General features: G+C 57.4%; 1 protein-coding gene and 1 long non-coding RNA gene across 2 annotated transcripts; both read left to right on the forward strand.

The window, feature by feature from the left end:
• Nucleotides 1–2138: 2138 nt before the first annotated feature.
• Nucleotides 2139–5355, forward strand: LOC144735437 (uncharacterized). The gene is made up of 2 exons (XR_013588610.1): nt 2139–4303; nt 4345–5355. It is a non-coding gene; the product is annotated as an uncharacterized LOC144735437 (long non-coding RNA).
• A 3439-nt stretch (nt 5356–8794) lies between these two features.
• Nucleotides 8795–25552, forward strand: LOC144735463 (uncharacterized). The gene is made up of 7 exons (XM_078617864.1): nt 8795–10556; nt 16165–16302; nt 17425–18441; nt 18845–18959; nt 20482–21305; nt 21953–22225; nt 22814–25552. The coding sequence occupies exons 1-7, from the start codon at nt 8795–8797 to the stop codon at nt 22972–22974; spliced, it is 4290 nt and encodes a 1429-aa protein (XP_078473990.1). The 3' UTR covers nt 22975–25552.
• Nucleotides 25553–26163: the final 611 nt, after the last annotated feature.

Raw genomic sequence — 26163 nt, forward strand, 5'->3', positions numbered from 1 at the left:
CTGCGAGAGTTCCGCGTTCGACTACGCGACAGCGGATACGGCAGCACAACTTTTTGTACTTGTTTATGAAATTCGCAAGTGTATTCCGAGTCTCGCACATTTCAAGAGATTTCTTTTTTAGCCGGACAGGCGGCGGGTGTGGCAATCCGTAGGCCCCTCCCTCCCTCCCTCGGGTGTCGTATTCGCCACGGACGTAGCGCCTGAGCAAGTGGGAGAGCTTCCTTAGTTTGTTAACCGCCGCAGTCTCGTGATCTTTTTCGCAATCGTGAGTGGCCGACCCACTGACGCCCCCCTTCCCCCCCTCCTCGTTTAAAAACGCCCCGGCAAACGGAGCGACGGAGCCGGGCCAGGCCAAGTGGCGGGAGGGAACGGTTCGTGGAAAGTGACCGACGGTTTGGGCTTTTTTTGTTTTCGTTTTACCTACCGTGGCCTTCGCAAAATCGTCGGCACGGATCACGCACTTGATGGAGGGACACGCCGCGCACACGCTGCGCTCACGGACGGACGGACCGACAAATCGTAATCGCGCGCTACTTTCCCACCCAAGGAATTCTCGCCGAGTCTGCATACTTCGGAGTGTGCTGCTATGTTTCGGATGGGTTCGGTCAATTTTATTAACGAGGTTTTTGTTGTATCCGCACGGCGCGGAAGAAGTTTACGTACGTATGTTACGTGCGATCAACCCAACCCTGGGCAAAGGCCGGCTGAGCTCCCAGCAACTCGCAACCCCACCTCCTACAACACCTGGCAAGCCACGGTGGTCACCAACCCAAAGCACCGACCGAGGTTACAAGCGCTCGTACGGTCACCTCTGGTGAGAGGAGGGGCCGATCGTTGAGAGTGATCTGGTCAGAGGCCTTGGGCCGAACGTTAAAGTCTCCCTCCATCCGCTCCCCTCCCCCCGGATGACGAAATGGCTTTAACAAAGTGACCACCCGCTCTGCACTTGGGTCAGCAGACAAATGCGCACGCGGTGATTCCTCAAACGCTTTCGGAAATGTTCAAGCACCGACGACTCTATTGACATCCTCCAGCGGATGCTTCATCTGGTGTCGCATGACCACCGAACCCCCGGCAGGGACACGATTTCACACTTCTGTCTCTCGGGGGGCGGTGGATGGGGGGGGGGGCGCACACAGCCGGTGCATTATCACTTTATGTTTTCCTTCCGGAGAAGTGAACTTCTGTCCGCGAATACGAACCTCTCGAGTTCCGTCACGGGGACGTGGCCATCGGCATTACTCTACCGGTGTGCGCGGGAAACTCGATTCGCTTCACACGCACACACACGTACCCGTACACACACGTGTGTGGGTGTGGGTGGGTGGGTCCCGTTCACCGCCGAATCTGGGAACACGCGAGTGGCTCGGCATTTAATTTTATACGGACGAATGCGCAGCAGCAGCAGCTCCGTTTGTTTTCATAAAGACGTCGGTAGTCGCCGCAGAGAACCGTAGCGGCACGGCCGCCGGAAACTCTACGATTGCCGGCGCCAAAAACTGTGCCACATGCCCCTCCCCCCCACCCCCCCGCATGGCCTTGTGGGAGCTTTGACGTACCGACAAAGTTACTTCGGTGTTTCTTATTTTAACTTCCGGTTCCGGAACACAAACCGACGTTCGTACGTACGTTGACGTACGTCATCAGAACACGTGTAGCTACGGCAGCGCCACCACGTGGCCAACGAGCGGTCAGCGAGCGGCCATCGCGCCGCGGCCGCCGTTGTTGACGCAAGCGGCACTCGAAACAAGTACGGACTGTGGGCCCACAGCGGCCAGAGAGACACAATTGGAGGCGGGGCTCTGAGCCAACTCTCCCCCCACCTCCCAAACTCGTGGCTTTCTTGAGAGGAGGACGAGGAGGAGGAGGTGGAGGAGAGGCCTGGCCGTGAGAAGCCTTAGCCCTGCCCGATGGCCGGGACTTGCTTCGTCACCACCGACTGCGCTTGAGCGCGTGGATGAGGATGAGGAAGAGGCTCGTGAAGGACGCTGCTGGGCACCCGGCAGGCGCGGTGCACGTTGGGGACTGCTACCGGAGGTGGTCGCCCTCCAAATAACGATGGGAGGGCGGAGGAGCGACGCTCATGACGGCGAGCGGAGCACCGGGGCGGTTACAACGCAGCCAGTCGGCGCGGTGGGGGGGGGGGGGGGTGCAGCTGGTGGTACATCGGCCATTCGTCTCAGTCGGTCAACCCATAGCACCTGCTGGGTCTGTCCGTGACCTCCTGCCAGCGGGCCTCAAAGTGCACCTAGCTTGGTACGAGCGTCGTGGTGACGAAGCCGCCATTTAGCGGCGAATGCCGGTTGTTGTGGTGGAGCCACCTCTGCGGTAGTGCAGTGGTTTGCGCTGCACAGCGCTACAAACCAGGTGGACACCCGAGTTGGATTCCCGCTCAAGGCCAACATTTGTGTCAAAAAATATGAACTTGTTCTGGGCCTCCCCGAGGTCGACTCAGCCTCAAATGAGTAGCTGGTGTAGCGGTGGTGTGTAGTAAACATCGCTAGCACTGGGGAGACAAAGGTGGCCGGGCGTGGTGCTGGCCACCCACCCCCTCGTGTGCCGTGTCGGCCTTCATAGGTGCTGCTGCTACTCCTCTAACAGCACTTACCCCAACCAGTCTGTTACAGGCTACACGGCGGGACCTTTGTCTTAATTTTTTCGTAAGCACCTTGAATATGAAGCACATGAAATCAACAACGGGTTAACGGCAGTAACCTGGGCTAAGAGTAGATGTGGATAAAGCTTCAGCGCGGGCATTGGCGACACAATGACGCCTGAACGTTCAGAGAGAGATGGTTTAGGTGGTTTGTAGGTCACAGTGATGGGCCGGCATCTCTGGGACCCTGGGTTCGAATCCAGGTTGCAGCCGCGTGCTCATGATCAAGACGGTGGTTTCTAGTGTTGAAGGCAACGCATTCTCGCGGCCTGCCATCGCGAGTTTGATCAACCTGGAACCAATACAGAACTTGAAAACCTAGCGCTACCAACGTCGGTGGCAGAGGCGTCGATCAATTTCCAATCTATTCCATTTCGTATTTATATAGCGCTCTTTCCAGGGCGCTTTAAGATGTAATCCCGCGGCGTTCAGTGAGGAAGGTGATGGAATGGATGGACAGGGGCCGGGAATGGAGCTGATGTTGCAGAGGTAGGTAAAGCAGAATAAGGTGGAATGTGATGGTGAGTGAGGGTGCCTGACGGGTGCAGCGTGGATGAGAGGTAGTGGGGTATGGGAGTTGTGAAATGCGCGTGGATGAGGATAGGTGGAGGGTGGTAGGGGCAGAGGTCTGGTGGCCGGACAGTTGAGCCGATGGAGGAGCGTTACCGTAGGGCTGGGGGAGAGATGTGGCCAGACGTCGGAGCCGGGTCAGGAATTAGGGTCTCCGAGTGGGTTCAAGGCGGGCGAACGAACCCGTTGGGGTGGAGGCAGTGGGAGAGAAAACGAGAATGGAATGGATCTGAGCGCCGAGCGAAAGGTGGGACGCGCGAGGGTGAGAGTCTGACGTGGAGTGGGAATTTGTTCCACGGCGCAAGAAGCGAGAAAGAACGAGAGCGAGACTGGGCACAAATGAAGCCGTGCTTGGAACAAAAATTAGAAAGTTCGGCCTTCCAAATCAGACGTCGCCACTGGACTACGTCCACACACGGCGATTCTCAAATCGCGCTCGGACGTTGTTTGTGCCGGCCGACTGTCCACCCGGCAAGGTGGTGCAGGTCACACCGCTCCTGAAACAGTTGGCTTGAGCCATTAGTGACCCCGCAAACTGTCGCCCGACCTCAAACCCGAGTACGCGTTCAAAGGTCGCAGAGCCCCAGCGTCTGTGAAGCGGTCGCGACTTCCTCGCGTCACTGCGATGGGCAGATTCGACTCGTCGCGGGTCGGCGTTCCGGAAGATTCCACAGCACTGAGATGGCTCGACTGAAGATCACCGGTGACCTCTATAAGAGGCAGATGACCGGTGACCTCTACAAGATCACCGGTGACCTCTACAAGATCACCGGTGACCTCTAGATGGTCACCGATGACCTCTACATGGTCACCGGTGACATCTACAAGGTCACCGGTGACCTCTACAAGATCACGGTGACCTCTACAAGATCACGGTGACCTCTACAAGGTTACCGGTGACCTCTACAAGATCACCGGTGACCTCTACAAGATCTCTACAAGGTCACCGGTGACCTCTACAAGATCACGGTGACCTCTACAAGATCACGGTGACCTCTACGAGATCGCCGGTGACCTCTACAAGATCGCCGGTGACCTTTACAAGATCGCTGGTGACCTCTACAAGATCTCTACAAGGTCACCGGTGACCTCTACAAGATCACGGTGACCTCTACGAGATCGCCGGTGACCTCTACAAGATCGCCGGTGACCTTTACAAGATCGCTGGTGACCTCTACAAGATCACCGGTGACCTCTATAAGATCACCGGTGACCTCTACGAGGTCACGGACGACCGGAGCGCCGCAGCGATTAGTTTGACCTCGATCACTCAAAAGCCGCCTTCGACAACATTGCGAGATACGCATCGGGCGGCCAAGGTCAAAGTTCGGCTCTGTGGTGGATTGAGTCGTACCCCCCCCCCCCCCCCCCCGTACGAGCGTGACCTCTGCCCGTGCCGAGTTGACCTACCGCAGGGGCGCGTCAACGGGCTCCATCGCCGTGGGACCAGTCCGGGCGATGAGGGAGGCACAGGTGCCGTGCACTTTAAAACGAACCCCCACATCCCGATAGAAAACCTCGTCCGCTGTGCACCCACAGGGTGGTGGTGTGGAGGCCTGGAGATGCTGGAGGTTTACACCACCACCACCACCGGCGGAGTCGTCGTAGTGATGTTGGTGGTGTTTTGTGTTCCACAGCTGCGGTTCTTTCACCGTGGTGGCATTTCAGAGCGCTTCGTACGCGCGCAACGCGTACGGTACGTGGACATTGGACTTCTTTCGCACCGTATGTAGCCAACCGCGCTGATTGGAGATGCGGGGGAAGGACAACAAACAACGCAACAACAAGAAGCAGTTCTAGATCAATGCGATTGTCAATCTAGAGGATGAATCACAGCCCCCAGTAGCTTCCCAATATCGGAAGGCAGAGCGTTCCAGACGGCCACACGTCATTGTAGCAGCGGTCAGCGCAGAGCGAAACGCGGCCACGGACCGGCGGAGGGAGAGGCCATCACCACCCCAGGGTACAGTATATATCGTACAGTGTATAACGCACGTGGTGAGAACATCGCGATTATATTTCATGCGGTCGTTTGATTTCATCGTTTGTAATATTCTATGTTCCTGGCAGACACACACAGAGCATCGTGTCGTCAACCAGACTGATAATAAATATCTCCCGTGACCCCAAGCCCAGGTGCTTTGCTTTGTCGCTTTTGTGATAACCGGCGGCTAAGGGACCGGCCATAAATGACGTCACGCACCTAGGGTGGGGTGGGGTCGGACATTTGTGACGAGGGGGGAGGAGGGGTTTGAGAAATGTGACGTCACATCAAAATGTGTAACTTTAAATAAATATAGACAACACGTTCTACTTAGTTAAACAGACTTCTTAATTTTCGATTTAAAGCTTCTTTCGTGACTGCAGGGATTCACTTTACATTGGAGGGGGGTCGAGGGTGGGGTATTCATGGGTCAGGGCCCCGACCTAGAATTTTGGCTCGCATCTAGCTGCCCAATGAGAAAAGGGAGATATTCATAGTTCAGGGCCGCGCTCACGAGTCTTGGCTCGCATCTAGCTGCCCAATGAGAAAAGGGGGTATTCATAGTTCAGGGCCGCGCTCACGAGTCTTGGCTCGCATCTAGTTGCCCAATGACAAAAGGGAGTATTCATAGTTCAGGGCCCCGCACGCGAGTCTTGGCTCGCATCTAGTTGCCCAAAGACAAAAGGGAGTATTCATAGTTTATGGCCCCGCACACGAGTCTTGGCTCGCATCTAGTTGCCCAATGACGAAAGGGAGTATTCATAGTTTAGGGCCCCGCACACGAGTCTTGGCTCGCATCTAGCTGCCCAATGAGAAAAGGGGGAGTGGTTATTCATAGTTCACGGCTGCGCTCACGAGTCTTGGCTCGCTTCTAGCTGCCCAATGAGAAAAGGGGGTATTCATAGTTCAGGGCCCCGCACACGAGTCTTGGCTCGCATCTAGTTGCCAAATGAGAAAAGGGATTATTCATAGTTCAGGGCCCCGCACACGAGTCTTGGCTCGCATCTAGTTGCCCAATGACAAAAGGGAGTATTCATAGTTTAGGGCCCCGCACACGAGTCTTGGCTCGCATCTAGCTGCTCACTTTACATTGGAGGGGGGTCGAGGGTGGGGTATTCATGGTTCAGGGCCCCGACCTAGAATTTTGGCTCGCATCTAGCTGCCCAATGAGAAATGGGGGTATTCATAGTTCAGGGCCGCGCACGCGAGTCTTGGCTCGCATCTTGTTGCCCAATGACGAAAGGTTGTATTCAATATTTATGGGCCCCGCACACGAGTCTTGGCTCGCATCTAGTTGCCCAATGAGAAAAGTTGGGTTTTCATAGTTTAGGGCCCAGTACGCGACTCTTGGCTCGCATCTAGCTGCCCAATGAGAAAAGGGGGTATTCATAGTTTAGGGCCCCGCACACGAGTCTTGGCTCGCATCTAGTTGCCCAATGACAAAAGGGAGTATTCATAGTTTAGGGCCCCGCACACGAGTCTTGGCTCGCATCTAGCTGCTCACTTTACATTGGAGGGGGGTCGAGGGTGGGGTATTCATGGTTCAGGGCCCCGACCTAGAGTCTTGGCTCGCATCTAGTTGCCCAATGGGAAAAAGGGGGTATTCATAGTTCAGGGCCGCGCACGCGAGTCTTGGCTCGCATCTAGCTGCCCAATGAGAAAAGGGGGTATTCATAGTTTAGGGCCCCGCACACGAGTCTTGGCTCGCATCTAGCTGCCCAATGAGAAAAGGGGGTATTCATAGTTCAGGGCCGCGCTCACGAGTCTTGGCTCGCATCTAGTTGCCCAATGAGAAAATGGGAGTATTCATAGTTTAGGGCCCCGCACACGAGTCTTGGCTCGCATCTAGCTGCCCAATGAGAAAAGGGGGTATTCATAGTTCAGGGCCGCGCACACGAGTCTTGGCTCGCATCTAGTTGCCCAATGAGAAAATGGGAGTATTCATAGTTTAGGGCCCCGCACACGAGTCTTGGCTCGCATCTAGCTGCCCAATGAGAAAAGGGGGTATTCATAGTTCAGGGCCGCGCTCACGAGTCTTGGCTCGCATCTAGCTGCCCAATGAGAAAAGGGAGTATTCATAGTTCAGGGCCCCGCACGCGAGTCTTGGCTCGCATCTAGTTGCCCAATGACGAAAGGGAGTATTCATAGTTTAGGGCCCCGCACACGAGTCTTGGCTCGCATCTAGCTGCCCAATGAGAAAAGGGGGAGTGGTTATTCATAGTTCACGGCTGCGCTCACGAGTCTTGGCTCGCTTCTAGCTGCCCAATGAGAAAAGGGGGTATTCATAGTTCAGGGCCCCGCACACGAGTCTTGGCTCGCATCTAGTTGCCAAATGAGAAAAGGGAGTATTCATAGTTCAGGGCCCCGCACACGAGTCTTGGCTCGCATCTAGTTGCCCAATGACAAAAGGGAGTATTCATAGTTTAGGGCCCCGCACACGAGTCTTGGCTCGCTTCTAGCTGCTCACTTTACATTGGAGGGGGGTCGAGGGTGGGGTATTCATGGTTCAGGGCCCCGACCTAGAATTTTGGCTCGCATCTAGCTGCCCAATGAGAAATGGGGGTATTCATAGTTCAGGGCCGCGCACGCGAGTCTTGGCTCGCATCTTGTTGCCCAATGACGAAAGGTTGTATTCAAAGTTTATGGCCCCGCACACGAGTCTTGGCTCGCATCTAGTTGCCCAATGAGAAAAGTTGGGTTTTCATAGTTTAGGGCCCAGTACGCGACTCTTGGCTCGCATCTAGCTGCCCAATGAGAAAAGGGGGTATTCATAGTTCAGGGCCGCGCTCACGAGTCTTGGCTCGCATCTAGTTGGCCAATGACGAAAGGTTGTTGTATTCATAGTTCAGGGCCGCGCTCACGAGTCTTGGCTCGCATCTAGCTGCCCAATGAGAAAAGGGGGTATTCATAGTTCAGGGCCGTGCACACGAGTCTTGGCTCGCATCTAGTTGCCCAATGACGAAAGGTTGTTGTATTCATAGTTCAGGGCACCGCACACGAGTCTTGGCTCGCATCTAGCTGCCCAATGAGAAAAGGGAGTATTCATAGTTTAGGGCCCCGCACACGAGTCTTGGCTCGCATCTAGCTGCCCAATGAGAAAAGGGGGTATTCATAGTTCAGGGCCCCGCACACGAGTCTTGGCTCGCATCTAGTTGCCCAATGACAAAAGGGAGTATTCATAGTTTAGGGCCCCGCACACGAGTCTTGGCTCGCATCTAGTTGCTCACTTTACATTGGAGGGGGGTCGAGGGTGGGGTATTCATGGTTCAGGGCCCCGACCTAGAGTCTTGGCTCGCATCTAGTTGCCCAATGGGAAAAAGGGGGTATTCATAGTTCAGGGCCGCGCACACGAGTCTTGGCTCGCATCTAGTTGCCCAATGAGAAAAGGGAGTATTCATAGTTCAGGGCCCCGCACGCGAGTCTTGGCTCGCATCTAGTTGCCCAATGAGAAAAGGGAGATATTCATAGTTCAGGGCCCCGCACGAGAGTCTTGGCTCGCATCTAGCTGCTCGACACTGGTGGGGGGGGCTGGGTTATTCATGTCCCAGGGCACCCCCGCGTTCGCGTGACGTCACAGCGCAGCGATGAGCACAGACGCCGCCGATTGGCTCCAGGCTCCAGTGCTCCAGTGCTCCAGGCTCCAGACTCCAGTGCTCCAGTGCTCCAGTGCTCCAGGCTCCAGGGCTCCAGGCTCCAGGATCCAGGCTCCAGGCTCCAGTGCTCCAGGCTCCAGGGCTCCAGTGCTCCAGTGCTCCAGACTCCAGTGCTCCAGAGCTCCAGGCTCCAGTGCTCCAGGCTCCAGACTCCAGTGCTCCAGTGCTCCAGGCTCCAGGGCTCCAGGCTCCAGGATCCAGGCTCCAGGCTCCAGTGCTCCAGGCTCCAGGGCTCCAGTGCTCCAGTGCTCCAGGCTCCAGACTCCAGTGCTCCAGGCTCCAGTGCTCCAGGCTCCAGGGCTCCAGGCTCCAGGATCCAGGCTCCAGGCTCCAGTGCTCCAGTGCTCCAGGCTCCAGGGCTCCAGTGCTCCAGGCTCCAGTGCTCCAGGCTCCAGTGCTCCAGGCTCCAGACTCCAGTGCTCCAGTGCTCCAGGCTCCAGGGCTCCAGGCTCCAGGATCCAGGCTCCAGGCTCCAGTGCTCCAGGCTCCAGGGCTCCAGGCTCCAGACTCCAGTGCTCCAGTGCTCCAGGCTCCAGTGCTCCAGGCTCCAGTGCTCCAGTGCTCCAGGCTCCAGTGCTCCAGGCTCCAGACTCCAGTGCTCCAGGCTCCAGTGCTCCAGGCTCCAGACTCCAGTGCTCCAGTGCTCCAGGCTCCAGGGCTCCAGGCTCCAGGATCCAGGCTCCAGGCTCCAGTGCTCCAGGCTCCAGGGCTCCAGTGCTCCAGTGCTCCAGGCTCCAGGGCTCCAGTGCTCCAGTGCTCCAGTGCTCCAGTGCTCCAGGCTCCAGGGCTCCAGGATCCAGGCTCCAGGCTCCAGTGCTCCAGGCTCCAGGGCTCCAGTGCTCCAGTGCTCCAGACTCCAGTGCTCCAGAGCTCCAGGCTCCAGTGCTCCAGGCTCCAGACTCCAGTGCTCCAGTGCTCCAGGCTCCAGGGCTCCAGGCTCCAGGATCCAGGCTCCAGGCTCCAGTGCTCCAGGCTCCAGGGCTCCAGTGCTCCAGTGCTCCAGGCTCCAGACTCCAGTGCTCCAGGCTCCAGTGCTCCAGTGCTCCAGGCTCCAGGGCTCCAGGCTCCAGGATCCAGGCTCCAGGCTCCAGTGCTCCAGTGCTCCAGTGCTCCAGGCTCCAGGGCTCCAGTGCTCCAGGCTCCAGTGCTCCAGGCTCCAGTGCTCCAGGCTCCAGACTCCAGTGCTCCAGTGCTCCAGGCTCCAGGGCTCCAGGCTCCAGGATCCAGGCTCCAGGCTCCAGTGCTCCAGGCTCCAGGCTCCAGACTCCAGTGCTCCAGTGCTCCAGGCTCCAGTGCTCCAGGCTCCAGTGCTCCAGTGCTCCAGGCTCCAGTGCTCCAGGCTCCAGACTCCAGTGCTCCAGGCTCCAGTGCTCCAGGCTCCAGACTCCAGTGCTCCAGTGCTCCAGGCTCCAGGGCTCCAGGCTCCAGGATCCAGGCTCCAGGCTCCAGTGCTCCAGGCTCCAGGGCTCCAGTGCTCCAGTGCTCCAGGCTCCAGTGCTCCAGTGCTCCAGTGCTCCAGTGCTCCAGGCTCCAGGATCCAGGCTCCAGGCTCCAGTGCTCCAGGCTCCAGGGCTCCAGGCTCCAGGATCCAGGGCTCCAGGCTCTCTCCACTGCGGCGTGGACGAGGGGAGAGTCGAGGAGGCGGTGATGATGGAGGAGGAGGAGGGGGGGGGGAGGAGTCTGAATGGAGGAGGTGGCGCTCGCAGCCCCCACCCTCAACCCCCCCCCCCACCCCCCACTCTCGCCCCCCCCCCCTCCCTCTAACCCCCCTCCCCTCTCACCCCCCTCCCCTATAATTTTTTTTCACCCCTCCCCCTCATCCCCCCCCCCTCATCCCTCCCCTCTGACCCACAGACAACCACACACACACACCAACACACATACACCACACCACACACACTACACCACACACACCACACACACCACACCAACACACACCAACACACACCACACACACCACACCACACACACTACACCACACACACCACACCAACACACACCAACACACACCAACACACCACACCACACACACTACACCACACACACCACACCAACACACACCAACACACCACACACACCACACACACTACACCACACACACCACACCAACACACACCAACACACACCACACACACCACACCACACACACTACACCACACACACCACACCAACACACACCAACACACACCACACACACTACATCACACACACCACACCAACACACACCAACACACACCAACACACACTACATCACACACACCACACCACACACACTACATCACACACACCACACCAACACACACCAACACACCACACACACCACACACACTACATCACACACACCACACCAACACACACCAACACACCACACCACACACACTACACCACACACACCACACCAACACACACCAACACACACCAACACACACCACACACACTACATCACACACACCACACCAACACACACCAACACACCACACCACACACACTACATCACACACACCACACCAACACACACCAACACACCACACACACCACACCACACACACTACATCACACACACCACACCAACACACACCAACACACCACACACACCACACCACACACAATACACCACACACACACCACAAACACACCACACACACCAACAGACACACCACACACACCAACAGACACACACCACACACACACCACACAAACACACACACCACACACACACCACACACACCACTCATACCAACACATACCACACACACCACACACCAACACACCACACACACCACACATACCAACACACACACTACACACCCACACTATACAACAACAACAACCGCCATTGGCCACTAAGTGGCGGTGACGTCACCACGACGCTTGTGCCAGGCCAAGTGCACCTTGAGGCCACGTGAAGTGTCGAACGCCCGCTGGCAGGAGGTCACGGGGCAGACCCAGCAGGTGCCACGGGTCGACTGACCGAGATGACCGAGATGACCGAGATGACTGGCTGATGCACCACCTGTGCCCCCTACTGTGCCAACTTGCTGTGCTTTAGCCACCCGGCGCTCCGCTCGTTGTTGTGAGCGTCGCTCCTCCGCCCTCCGTTGTTGTTGGAGGGCGACTGCCCTCATTACTTTGATAGTGAATTGTCTTTGAGCTGTACGCCTTATGGCGTCATCTGGTCTAGCACCAATTGAGACTAGGCTCAAAAGAAAGCTGTCTCTGGTGTGGACCAATCAGTTTCAAGGGCAATGCATCAAACTATCAGAGTGTTTTTTTTTTTGCATTTTGACTGCAAGCACTGTGGTTAATGCAGTTACATGAATCCTCGTGAAAAGGTTTCAGTTTTGTTGCCAGAAAAAATGGGAAAAACCCCTATTATCATATTTTGGTACTGGCAAAGCAGGTCTAATGATGTAGCTGAGGCTAGGCCATCGTGGGCTTGAATGGGGTCCTGGGTGTACACCCACCAGCGAAATGGAAGAATGACAGGCGCATTTCACAGATGACAAGGCGATGGTTAGTGGCAGGTCAGCTCCACGGTAGGTCCTGGTGTTAAGGACATGGGCTCGCATCCGCTGATCCGTCACGATGTAGTCCAGCAGATGTTCTTGCTTGGACCCAGCGTGCAACCTTGATGTTGTGTGGATGCGCTGATGCCGGAACAGCGGGTTGGTAATTACAAGCCCATGGGCTCCACAAAAGTGTTGCAGCCACCTACCTATTGAGCTGATCTGCCTCTCACTCTCTCTGTCTCTCTGTCTCTCACTCTCTCTGTCTCTCTCTCTGTCTCTCACTCTCTCTGGCTCACTCTCTCTGTCTCTCACTCTCTCTGTCTCTCTCTGTCTCTCTCTGTCTCTCTCTGGCTCACTCTCTCTGTCTCTCACTCTCACTCTCTCTCTGTCTCTCTGTCTCTCTCTCTGTCTCTCTCTGTCTCTCTCTCTCTCTGTCTCTCTCTGTCTCTCTCTCTGTCTCTCACTCTCTCTGGCTCACTCTCTCTGTCTCTCACTCTCACTCTCTCTCTGTCTCTCTGTCTCTCTCTCTGTCTCTCTCTGTCTCTCACTCTCTCTGTCTCTCTCTGTCTCTCTCTCTGTCTCTCACTCTCTCTGGCTCACTCTCTCTGTCTCTCACTCTCACTCTCTCTCTGTCTCTCTGTCTCTCTCTCTGTCTCTCTCTGTCTCTCTCTCTGTCTCTCTGTCTCTCTCTCTGTCTCTCACTCTCTCTGGCTCACTCTCTCTGTCTCTCACTCTCACTCTCTCTCTGTCTCTCTGTCTCTCTCTCTGTCTCTCTCTGTCTCTCTCTCTGTCTCTCTGTCTCTCTCTCTGTCTCTCTCTCTGTCTCTCTCTCTGTCTCTCTCTCTGTCTCTCTGTCTCTCTCTCTGTCTCTCTGTCTCTCTCTCTGTCTCTCTCTCTGTCTCTCTCTGTCTCTCTCTGTCTCTCTCTCTGTCTCTCGGAACAGACGTGGGCCTCCTCTTCCTCGACCAGGAGAAAGCCTTCGACCGGGTCAGCCACCACTTCATGGAAGAGCTGCTCGCCGCGTCCGGGTTTGGGCCGGCGTTCAGGTCGCGCGTGCGGCTCCTGTACGCGGGTGCGTCGAGCCTGCTGAAGGTTAACCAGCAGCTCGGCGCCCCTTTCCCCGTGGCGAGCGGAGTCAGACAGGGGTGCCCGCTGTCGGGCCTCCTCTACGCCCTGGTCATCGAGCCCCTCGTGCGCCGCCTCCAGCTCTCCCTGTCGGGGTACAGGGTGCCGGGCCCCGAGGGGGCGATCATCAGGGTATCGGCGTACGCGGACGACCTGTGTGTGGTCGCCACGGACGCGCACGACGTGGCTGCGCTGGGCCGAGCGGTGGCGACCTACGAGGCGGCGTCCGGCGCCAGAATAAACTGGGCAAAGACCTCGGCTCTGCGCCTGGGGCCGCAGGGAGCAGCGTGCCCGGTGCTCCTCCCGGGAGGCGTCGCCTGGCGGACCGACGGTGTCCGGTACCTGGGCGTCCACCTCGGAGGGCCCGACGTCACCCAGCGAAACTGGCCCGAACTGGGGGACCGGTTCGAGGCCAGGTTGGCGGCATGGGCGCGTTTCGCCCCGGCGATGTCCTTCAGGGGGCGGGTGCTGGTGGGCAACAATCTGGCGGCCGCGGTGCTGTGGCACAGAGCGAAGACCCTCCAGCCCCCGGAGTGGTTACTCGGAGGAGCAGCCCGCTCGCTCACCCGCTTCACGTGGCAAGGAAAGCACTGGCTGCGGCCGGGAGTCCTCCGACTGCCGGTGGGCGAGGGCGGCCAGGGCCTGGTGGACATCCACGCCAGGGTCCTGACCTTCAGGCTGCAGACCGTGCAGCGACTGCTGTACGGCAGAGAGACCCTGCCCTGGGTGGCACCCACCCTCGCCTTGCTGAGAGGCGCCGGGGGCGGCCTGGGTTACGGGAGAGAAATCTTCCTGTTAGACCTGGCCCGGGTCGACTACGCGGGGCTGCCGGCTTTCCACCGAAGCCTCCTGGACGCATGGCGCAGTCTGGCCTGGGAGAGGGGAGACCCGGAATGCACGCTCCAGCAGTTTCTGCGCGAGCCGCTGTTTATCAACGGCCGCTTCGCCGCGATCCGGGAGGAAGTGACGCTGGCCCACCGCTTCACCTCGGCGGGGATACGGGCGGTGGGAGACCTGGTGCAGGACCGCGACCGGCACCCAGCGTGGAGGTCCGCGGCCGACGTCAGCGGCGCCGCCGGACTCCGCACCGTGCTGGCCGGGGAAAAGCTGCTGCGGGCGGCGCTCGGGGCGATGCGGGAGCTGCGGCTGCGGCTCGTGGCGCCCGAAGACGGCGCCCCCCCTCCCTCCTTCCCCGAGCTGCGGCTCACCTGCACCCGGCCCGCCGGGCGTGACGACTCCGAAAAAATACTAAAACTCGGGAGCTGCCAGAGCGTGCCCTTTCGGAGCGCGCTGAAAGGAGCGCTGTACGCGTGCAGCGTGAAGACGCTGCGCTGCCGGGAGCTGGCGGAGCTCCCAGACACCAGGTGGAGGAGCGCCTTGGCACCATCGGGCGCGGCCACCCCCCAATGGGGCCGCCTATACAGGCCCCCCATCACCAAACGCTGCGGGGACCTGCAGTGGAGGCTGCTCCATTGGACGCTGCCTTCGGCAGCGTGGCAGAATAAGATCACCCCGGAGGCATCAGACCGGTGCGTGTTCTGCGGCGTGCGAGAAGACCTGGCGCACCAGTATATGGGGTGCGCGCGGCTGTCCCCGCTGTTCAAGCTCTTGGGGGACATCTCGACAAAACTGGGGTTGAGGTTCCAGAAGAACTGGTTCGTGTACGGGGTGCCGTACCTACCCAACAAAAGCCACGACCTCCTGAGTTTCGTGTGTGCACAAGCCAAAATGGCTATTTACAAAACCCGAAAGAAAAAACAGGCTGGCGCGTCGGATGCCGGCTGCTCGGCGGTGGCGACGACGCGCGGACTTGTCAAAGCGCGGCTCCGACTGGAACACGCGTACCATGCGCACGTGGGCGACGACCACGCCGTTTTCTGCGAGAGGTGGGGGGCCGGTCAGGCCCTCTGCACCGTGGCAGACGGAAAACTGACTTTTACTCTCTGACGGGTTGGCCTCGGAGGACGGCAGAAAACGGCGACGCGATACTGACGCTGCGCGTCAAAATGTGGCGCACTGTGCCGTTGTTCGCTGTCTCCAGCCGCTAGGGCTAAAAAAAAAAAAATGACTCCGGCGCAATTGCGCAGGAGGGAATAAAGTTGCCCTAAAAGTCAAAAGTCTGTCTCTCTGTCTCTCTCTCTGTCTCTCTCTCTGTCTCTCTCTCTGTCTCTCTCTCTGTCTCTCTGTCTCTCTCTCTGTCTCTCTGTCTCTCTCTCTGTCTCTCTCTCTGTCTCTCTCTCTGTCTCTCTCTCTGTCTCTCTGTCTCTCTCTGTCTCTCTGTCTCTCTCTCTCTGTCTCTCTCTGTATCTCTCTGTCTCTCACTCTCTCTGTATCTCTCTCTGTCTCTCTGTCTCTCTCTCTGTCTCTCTGTCTCTCTCTCTGTCTCTCTCTCTGTCTCTCTCTCTCTCTCTGTCTCTCTCTGTCTCTCTCTCTGTCTCTCACTCTCTCTGTATCTCTCTGTATCTCTCTGTCTCTCTCTCTGTCTCTCTCTCTGTCTCTCTCTCTGTCTCTGTCTCTCTCTGTATCTCTCTGTCTCTCTCTCTGTATCTCTCTCTGTCTCTCTCTGTCTCTCTCTCTGTCTCTCACTCTCTCTGTATCTCTCTGTCTCTCTCTGTATCTCTCTGTCTCTCTCTCTGTCTCTACCTCTGTCTCTCTCTGTTCCATCAGACGTGGCTGAGGCTGACCGTGCTGCCTCAGGACTGAGAGGTGCCTCTTCCCGGAGCCCGGCCCAGGTGGAGGTTTCCCTGGAGGAGGACGATGCCGACGACAGCGACGACGACGACGACGACGACGACGATGAGAGCGGTGAGGCGGTCCCCGACTTTGCGTCTCGTTCACGGCGCTCGGCTCATCGGCCAGGAGACATCTCCGGCGACAAGAACGCCGCGTCCGTGAGCTCGCGGCGAGTTCTCACGTCACGCGCGAGCAGCAGTAGGAGATGATGCTCGCACTTGCGTTGAACTTCCATCGCACCGTACGTAGCGAACAGTGCTAATCTGTGGTTCTCTGTGGGATGTCTCTGTGGGTCTGGGTGTCTGTGGGTCTCTGTGTGTGTCTCTATGGGTCTGGGTGTCTGTGGGTCTCTGTGGGTGTCTCTATGGGTCTGGGTGTCTGTGGGTGTCTCTGTGTGTGTCTCTATGGGTCTGGGTGTCTGTGGGTCTCTGTGGGTGTCTCTATGGGTCTGGGTGTCTGTGGGTCTCTGTGTCTGTCTCTATGGGTCTGGGTGTCTGTGGGTCTCTGTGTGTGTCTCTATGGGTCTGGGTGTCTGTGGGTCTCTATGGGTGTCTCTAGGGGTCTGGGTGTCTGTGGGTCTCTGTGTGTGTCTCTATGGGTCTGGGTGTCTGTGGGTGTCTCTGTGTGTGTCTCTATGGGTCTGGGTGTCTGTGGGTCTCTGTGGGTGTCTCTATGGGTCTGGGTGTCTGTGGGTCTCTGTGTCTGTCTCTATGGGTCTGGGTGTCTGTGGGTCTCTGTGTGTGTCTCTATGGGTCTGGGTGTCTGTGGGTCTCTATGGGTGTCTCTAGGGGTCTGGGTGTCTGTGGGTCTCTATGGGTGTCTCTGTGGGTCTCTGTGTGTGTCTCTATGGGTCTGGGTGTCTCTGGGTCTCTGTGTGTGTCTCTATGGGTCTGGGTGTCTGTGGGTCTCTATGGGTGTCTCTGTGGATCTCTGTGTGTGTGTACATTGAACGTCACGGAGTCAATCGCGCTAATCGGAGGTGCGGGGGAATGACAACAAACTGAACACAACAACGACAACAACAAGAAGCGGTTCTAAAGAATTTAGTTTGTCAATATAGACCATGATGATAGAAAAGTGGCGAAGCTCCCAGTGGCTCCGGGAACAGTCGTCATCGTTATAATCGTCATCGTTATAATCGGATCGTTATAATCGTCATCGATATAATCGGCGTTGTTCTGACCGACATCACAGATGCCGGGAGGCCGCCGGGCCCGGCGCTCCGGGGGGCCGCGTCCAGCCAGGCCTCCAGCCAGGCCTCCAGCCAGACGTCCAGCCAGGCGTCCAGCCAGGCGTCCAGCCAGACGTCCAGCCAGGCCTCCGGTGGGTGCCCCCGCTCGCCCCTGCGGGCTCGCCCCTCCGCGGCGAGGAGACGCCACCACGACTCCTCCTCCTCCTCCTGCTCCTCATCGTCATCGTCGTCATCGTCGTGGTCCGCCAGCGGCGACGACGACTTGGTGTGCGAGGAGTGTGGGATGTGCTTCGGGGATCCCCTCTTCTTCGACCGGCACCGGCGGCTCCACGGACGATCGGGGAGCAGCACGGAGCCGCCGCCGCCACCGCCCGGTGACGGTGGCGGTGACGGCGGCCGCCCCCCCCCGGGAGAAGGAGCTGCCCCCATCGGAGTCTCCCAAGCGGAGCACAATTCCAGGGGGCCCGCCGGGAACGAGCCGGAGCGACCGCTTCTGCCGCATCGTCGGCATCGGCGGCATCGGCATCGCGATCCTCATCATCGGTGTGACCCCTGCCGCCGCCGCCGCCGCCAGCAGCGGCGGCGGCGGCAGCAGCAGCAGGAGCAGCAGCAGCTGCAGCGGGCGACGGTGGAGTGGCTGTGGCAGTGCAACGAGTGCAAGTGCGGATTTCCCACCATCGCCGTGCTCAAGCGACACCTGCGGGCGCACGACGACGACGGCGCCGACGGCACCGGCACCGTGCGGGGCGAGGCGCCGCAGCAGCAGCAGCAGCAGGCGCACTTCACCATGATCGCCTACGCCGGGCACGGGCGCCTGTGGACGCCGGCGCCGGGAGTCGGCAAGGACGCGAGGACGGGGGCGACGGCGCGGGGACGGGGGCCGGGCGGTGGCGGTGGTGGTGGCGGTGGTGGTGGCGGTGGTGGTGGTGGTGGCGGCGGTGGTGGTGGCACCGGTGGAGCGAGAGACGGAGGGTCGGAGGCGCTGGTGAAGCTGGAGGGCGTGGAAGGGGAGGACCGAGGTACGCTGGTGGTAACGCCGGGAGTGTACTGTGGGTACGCTGGTGGTAACGCCGGGAGTGTACTGTGGGTACGCTGGTGGTAATGCCGGGAGTGTACTGTGGGTACGCTGGTGGTAACGCCGGGAGTGTACTGTGGGTACGCTGGTGGTAACGCCGGGAGTGTACTGTGGGTACACTGGTGGTAACGCCGGGAGTGTACTGTGGGTACGCTGGTGGTAACGCCGGGAGTGTACTGTGGGTACGCTGGTGGTAACGCCGGGAGTGTACTGTGGGTACACTGGTGGTAACGCCGGGGGTGGTGACGGGGCGTGTCTAACGGCTACCCCCCCCCCCTACCCCCCCTACCTCCCACCCCCCCCTACCCCCTCTACTCCCTCTACCTCCCGCGTGCCCCCCCCCCCAGCCCAGGGGCACCCCTCGGAGACAGGGCCCCCCCCCCCCAGGGGGAGCGGGGGAGGGGTCGGTGGTGGGGGCCGGCGGCTGGGGCCCACAGCCGGTGCCGGCAGTCGGCAAGAGCGGTGAGACCCACTCTGCCCTGTGCTTCTCTCCGCAAAGTCACGTGGGTAGAAGTGAAATGATGTAAAACAAAACAAACCGCGACGTTTCGATGGCAAGACAAACGGTGGAGTGGGCGAGAGAGCTGCCGTGGCAAGAGGTTATATAGGTAGGAAAGGGGGGGGGGCCAAGGGGGGAGAAAGGGGGGGGGGGGGTAGGGGAATGGGGGGGGGGCTGTGTGAGCGCTAGGGGGAGAACAAGTGAGGCTGGGTGGGGGAGTAGTGGGACACGGCGGGGAAAGTGATTCGGAAAAATCTACCAGTACCCAGCGGACAAGATGGAAACAACCGCGACAGTGAAGGCTTTATCTTCTTGGTTCTTTCGGTAAAGTCACGTAGAATGGAAACAATCAAAAATAAAAATAAAACATTATAATATAATTCTCACGACCAGGTCTTCACCTGATGACGGCTGCTTGCGTTGTGGCCGAAACGTCGTGAGAATTATTTTATTGTGTTTTATTTTATAATTTTTTATTGTTTCCATTCTCCGTGACTTTACCGAAAGAACCAAGAAGATGAATCCCTGCAGTCACGAAAGCTTTCAATCGAAAAGTGAAAGCTTTACCTGGTTAATAACATCCTTCCAATGATTGCTCAACTTGTATCCATCTTCTCGGTTGAAGTTATGTTTCTATATCTGGATGGCTTCATGAACAAACCTTTGATGGTAGCCCGAAGGTTTGCAGAGTACCTTGGTCTCTGCAAAGTCAATATCACGCGAGCCCGCAGCGTTGTAGCAGTGGTCAGCCGCGGCAGAGGTGTTGGTTCTGCCGTGTTGCAGATCTGCTTTGTGTTCGCGGACACGGTCCGAGACGTGTCGTTTCGTATCCTCAATGCGACTGTTACCGCAGGTGCCCCTCAGTTTGTAGACTCCGGGGTATTGCATGTCAGCAATGACCCCCTTCATGGATGGGATCAGATCACGGATTGTGTGTGTCCTGTCTTGATTTGAAACGTCGTGTTTTCTTTTACTCGATAATTTTTTCAATCTACGTGACTTTACCGAAAGAACCAGGGATTCATCTTCTTGGTTCTTTCGGTAAAGTCGTCACGTAGAAGGGAAGTAATAAAATAATAAAAATAAAACATAATAAAATAATTCTCACGACGTTTCGGCCACAACGCAAGCAGCCGTCCTCAGGTGAAAACCAGGTCTGTCGGGGAGACAGCGTCTGAATGAAACAGCACACGAGCTTGGAGCGTGTATATAAGCTGGGATGGGAGGGGGGGAAAGAGCGCTTCGACAAAAGAATTTGCATATCAAGAGGAATTTAGCATATTTATGGGAAATGCAGGTATGTGATTAGTACTACTTATGCCCGTGCATTATGCAGGATTAGCAACATCAAAGGGAGGGGATATGGGAAATGCAGGTGTGTGAATAGTACTACTTATGCCCGTGCATTATGCAGAACCAGGGAGTTTGTGTCCACCGTATTTAATTCTCCAAACCAAACCGGCCGACCCCGGGTCCCGCCGGCAGGCAGGCGACCGCCCATGGCGCTGACGCTGCCCCAGTGCCTGCAGATCATCGCGCTGCTGGACCGCCGGTGGTCGCAGGACTCCATCGCCCGGCTCTTCGGGACGTCGCAGTCGCGAGTCTCGCGCATCAACTGCAGCCGCCGCCTCATCCTCGACGCAGCCCGGGAGAAGGGGGGGGGCACCGGGGGGGGGAGACTCCACCACCGCCGCCGCCACCGCCACCACCGCCGCCACCGCCGCCACCACCGCCACCACCACCGCCACCACCGCCGCCACCACCGCCGCCACCACCGCCACCACCGCCACCACGGCGGCGAGGGACGGCTGTGGCGGCGGCGCCGCGTGGCAGTGGCGCTGTGACTCGTGTGGCGAGCGCTTTGCGCTGGTGGCGCACCTCAAGGCCCACCGGCGCGCCCGCCACGGCGCTCGCCGGCGAGGGGCCCGGGGAGGCCGCGAGGGTCGGGCGGCCGAGGGGGCGGTGCCGGTGCCGGCGCCGCAGTACACGCTCGTCTCTAACTTTGGGCCGCGGTGGTGGGGGGGGGGGCGGCGCTGGCGGCCTCGGGGCGCCGGCGGCGGCGGCGGTGGTGGGGGGCGAGGGGGACGCGGCCGGAGAGCGGTGGCAGCGGCAAGAGGGGAAGGAGGAGGAGGGGGGTGATGAGGAGATGTCTACAGACAGCTCCTCTTCCCCGAGCGGCGTGCTCACAGAGAGGGGATCCGGCAAAGTGAAGGAGGAGGTGGAGGAGGAGGTGGAGGAGGAGGTGGAGGAGGGTCGCTCCATGCGGACGACGGTGGCGGTGAAGGTGGAGCGCCAGGACGACGGTTACGGTGAGTCTCCGTCTCGCGCCACGGTGGCTACGAGATGTTGACTACCTCGCCTGGTGTGCAGGAGGTCGTGGGTTCGATCCCGACCCTGACGCCACAGTGGCTACGAGATGTTGACTACCTCGCCTGGTGCGCAGGAGGATGGGAGGGACAGACGGACGGAGCAGATTGTGGTGGAGGTGGTGGTGGAGGTGGTGGTGGAGGTAATGGTGGTGTTGGTGGTAGTGAAGGGGGTGAAGGTGGTGGTGGTGGTGGAGGTAGTGGTGGTGTTGGTGGTAGTGAAGGTGGTGGAGGTGGTGGTGGTGGTGGAGATGATGGAGGTGATGGTGGAGGGGGTGGTGTTGGTGGTAGTGAAGGTGGTGTTGGTGGTAGTGAAGGTGGTGGAGGTGGTGGTGGTGGTAAGAGGTGGTGGTGGAGGTAGTGGTGGTGTTGGTGGAGGTGATGGTGGAGGTGGTGGTGGAGGTCGTGGTGGAGGTCGTGGTGGTGTTGGTGGTAGTGGAGGTGGTGGTGGTTTTGGTGGTGTTGGTGGTAGTGAAGGTGGTGGTGGTGGTTTTGTTGTCGCGTTTGCGTCATGGGCTTCTGTCTGGCTGCTGATGGTGGTGGTGCTACTACTACTGCTGCTACTACTGCTGCTACTGCTGCCGCTACAGACGTGGGAGAGGCAGAGGCGATGTCGATGGTGGTGTTGGGTGGCGGCGGTGGCCTCCCGGTGAAGGAGGAGGTGATGGAGGAGGTGGTGAAGGAGGAGGTGATGGAGGAGGTGATGGGGGAGGTGGTGATGGGGGAGGTGGTCAAGGAGGAGGAGGTGGTGAAGGAGGAGGAGGTGGTGAAGGAGGAGGTGATGGGGGAGGTGAAGGAGGAGGTGATGGAGGAGCAGCAGAGGCCTGCGGAGGTGGTGGTGGAGTTGGAGGACACGACGAAAGGTGAGCCCAGCCCTCACGGGACCCTGTGCCCCCCCCACGTCCATAGCAGTAGCATCAGTAGTAGTAGCAGCAGTAGTAGCACCAGAAGTAGTAGCAGCAGTAGTAGCACCAGAAGTAGTAGCAGCAGTAGTAGCAGCAGTAGCAGCAGTAGTAGCAGCAGCAGCAGCAGCAGCAACAGTAGTAGCAGTAGCAGCAGTAGCAGCAATAGTAGCAGCAGTAGTAGCAGTAGCAGCAGTAGCAACAGCAGTAGCAGCAATAGTAGCAGCAGTAGCAGCAGTAGCAGCAATAGTAGCAGCAGTAGCAGCAGCAGCAGCAGTAGTAGCAGTAGCAGCAGTAGCAGCAGCAGTAGCAGCAATAGTAGCAGCAGTAGCAGCAGCAGTAGCAGCAGTAGTAGCAGCAGCAGCAGTAGTAGCAGCAGTAGCGACACCGGCACATCCAGACGGCCGCCACATCCACAGGCTGTGCCGGGCTCAACTTAAGAGAAAACGTTCAAGTCCGAGTTCTTGCTACCAATGTCTAGACTTTTACACTTTCCTTAGGCACCGAGTGTCGTACAGCCGGATCATCGCCCCCCCCCTCCTCCCGTAGGCGCCGACGAGGGCGGCCACGCTTGCCCCGACTGCGGCCGCCGCTTCGGCAGCCGCTCGAACCTCGCCAAGCACCGGCGCTCGCACTGCGACCGGCGTTCGTTCCGGTGCGGCGGCGGCGGCGGTGACGGCGGCGGTGCCACCGCGACACCTCGCCGCTGAGCTCATCGACACGGAGCGGCGTGAAGCATCGTCGCGTGGCGCTTTCAGATTGCGCTGCTTTTGCGGCCGTCTGGAACGCGCTCTTCCTTCCGATGTGAGGAAGCCATTGGGAGCTGTGCACTTTAAAATCCTTCACCTGGATTGACAAACTCATCTCTTCAGCACTTGGTGTCGTGTTTAGTGTGTTGTCCTTTCCCCCCCCCCCCACACCTCCGATTAGCGCGCTTGGGCACGTACGGCGCGAAGGAAGTTCAACGTACAGACACCGAGACCCACAGAGACCCACAGAGACACACAGAGACACACAGAGACCCACAGAGACACACAGAGACCCACAGAGACACACAGAGACACACAGAGACCCACAGAGACCCACAGAGACCCACAGAGACCCACAGAGACCCACACAGACCCACAGAGACACACAGAGACACACCGAGACCCACACAGACCCACAGAGACACACAGAGACCCGCAGAGACCCACAGAGACCCACAGAGACCCACAGAGACCCACAGAAACACACAGAGACCCACAGAGACCCACAGAGACCCACAGAAACACACAGAAACACACAGAGACCCACAGAGACCCACAGAGACCCACAGAGACCCACAGAGACCCACAGAGACCCGCAGAGACACACAGAGACCCACAGAGACCCACAGAGACACACAGAGACCCACAGACCCCCCAGGGACACACAGAGACACACAGAGACACACAGATTATCAAGGTTGGCTACGTACGGCGGTGCGAAAGCAGCTCAACGGACATCTAGAAATTCACAGCCACGGCCACAGCAGCAAGGAGATCGTAGCTTTGACGCTTTCGTGACTGCAAGGATTCATACTCTTAGTTCTTTCTGTAAAGTCACCACGTAGGTAAAAAATGAAATTAAAATTAATAAAAAATAAAAACAATAAAACCACGACGTTTCGGAGGCAACACAAGCTTCCGTCTTCAGGTGAAACTTCTCTCCACTTGATACAGATTTTTTGCTGTGACAGTTTCACCTGAAGACGGAAGCTTGTGTTGCCTCCGAAACGTCGTGATTTTTATTGTTTTTATTTTTTATTAATTTTAATTTCATTTTTTACCTACACGGTGACTTTACCGAAAGAACTAAGAGTAGCAAGGAGATCGTTGGCCGAATCATCTTTTCTCGAGCGACGTTGTTGTTGTTGTTCTTCAGCGTAGTTGAACGTTGGTGCTGTGGGGTTTCTGGACCGACCGTAGCTCCCCTGGGACGTACCGCAGGGGACGATGCAGGCGGCGACGATTGGACAAGTGGAGAATCCGGGGTGGACGTGACGGAGGTCGTGGGGTCAGGATAAAGTTGTACACAAATATGTAAATAATTTTTTACTCTAAACCGAAAATGTAAATAATACGAATGTGTGGATCATGTCGCCGCAAAGGGAATGAGTATTTAAGCAAAACCCGCGTCCGGTTCAAACGCAGATTGGCGCGCTCTTCTCGTTAGCGAGGGTTTGCGTGCGCTGCGAGCACGTAGCCGAGTTGGGTGCTAAACACACGGGGCGCTTGAACATTAAACTCCGGCGTGATTAGCTTGTTGGACACGCGTGTTCGGCCGCAAGCCGTCTTTCAACGCGGAGGCGACGTGGAACGTGGATCGTTTGAGCGATTGTGAAAACAGTGGGTTTCTAACCCTTTCTGGAAATAAACGCCAACACGCGCACGGCCATTGCGAGGCCTCATCAAGTCTGCTTTAACCGAACGCAGGACTTGTGGGATAACGCTCTGATAACACTGGTCAACAACAACAAAAAAATCTCCTAATCTCTGCTTGTTACCTGTATAAAAGACACCTGTTCACAGAAGCAATCAATCAATCAATCAGATTCCAAACTCTCCACCATGGCCAAGACCAAAGAGCTCTCCAAGGATGTCAGGGACAAGATTGTAGACCTGCACCTATTTACGAATCGTCTCGGGTGTGGACCAATCAACTTCAAGGACAGTGCACACACATTATCAGAGTTTTTTGTTTGCATTCCGACCGCAGGTATTCTGGTCTATGCAAACATGACTCCTTGTAAAAAAACGTGTCAGTTTTGTTGCCAGATAAAAGGGTAAAAAAACAATTATTATATTTTTTACTGCCAAATGAGGTTCCAATGGTGTGGATGCTTGCCCCAAGCTCTCATACTCTGATGGTGCATTGCCTTTGAGTTGTGCGCCTTTTGGCGTCATCTGGTCCAACACCATGTGAGACTAGGCTCTAAGGAAAGCTGTCTCGGGTGTGGACCAATCAACTTCAAGGACAGTGCATATCATTATCAGAGTTGTGTTTTTTGTTTGCATTATGACTGCAGGTATTCTGGTCTATGCAAACATGACTCCTCGTAAAAAAAGGTGTCAGTTTTGTTGCCAGATAGAAGGGTAAAAAAACAAATTATCACGCTTTTTGTTGTCGTTATCATATCCTCAAATCTTGTAACTCAATTTGAACCCGCTTCCCAATGTGGTATCGACTGCAAACTTGGCATACTTAAGTCATACTGATGACAACACTATATTCTATCATTAAAACATTTATTTATTTTTAAACGTTCTTTTTCACACGTTATGTTTCGGCTTGGGTCTATAATTGTCCACGCTCAACTGACGTCGGCTGTAATTGCCCACGGTCCTACAGTCACGAAAGCTTCAAATCTAGAATTGTCTCAGTGTGTGGACTATTCAGAGTGCGGGCAACAGAGCCAATTGAGATGTTGGCACTCAGCTGTGTGACGTGGACGGTGAATGTTCGGGGGGTGCTAGGTCGTGATTTCGGGTACGCGAACCTCCTGGGATTATTGCCAGAGAGGCCAAATCCCATTCTTAAAGGTATAAAGCCTGTTCCTAACTCGGCGGTGGCGAGATGTTAACTACATCGCCCGGTATGCTGGAGGTCGTGGGTTCCATCCCGACGCCTGCTGCTGTATATTCGGAGTTTGCGTGTCTCTCTCTCTCGCCTCGTGGTCGCGTGGAATTTTCTCCGGGTCCTCCGTTTCTTTCCCTCCCGCCATGCGACTCGATCAACGGCAACAAAAACCCACAACAGGGGGTGGTGGCAATGGGAGGCGGCGTTTATCACAAACATCACACGAGCAGAGCTACTCCACACATCGCGGTGATAATCGTTACTACCGTATACGCTAAATGACGACGACGACGATAAAC

Source organism: Lampetra planeri, chromosome 55 (genome assembly GCF_965212315.1).
Source record: "Lampetra planeri chromosome 55, kcLamPlan1.2.h2, whole genome shotgun sequence".
Lineage (NCBI taxonomy): Eukaryota > Metazoa > Chordata > Hyperoartia > Petromyzontiformes > Petromyzontidae > Lampetra > Lampetra planeri.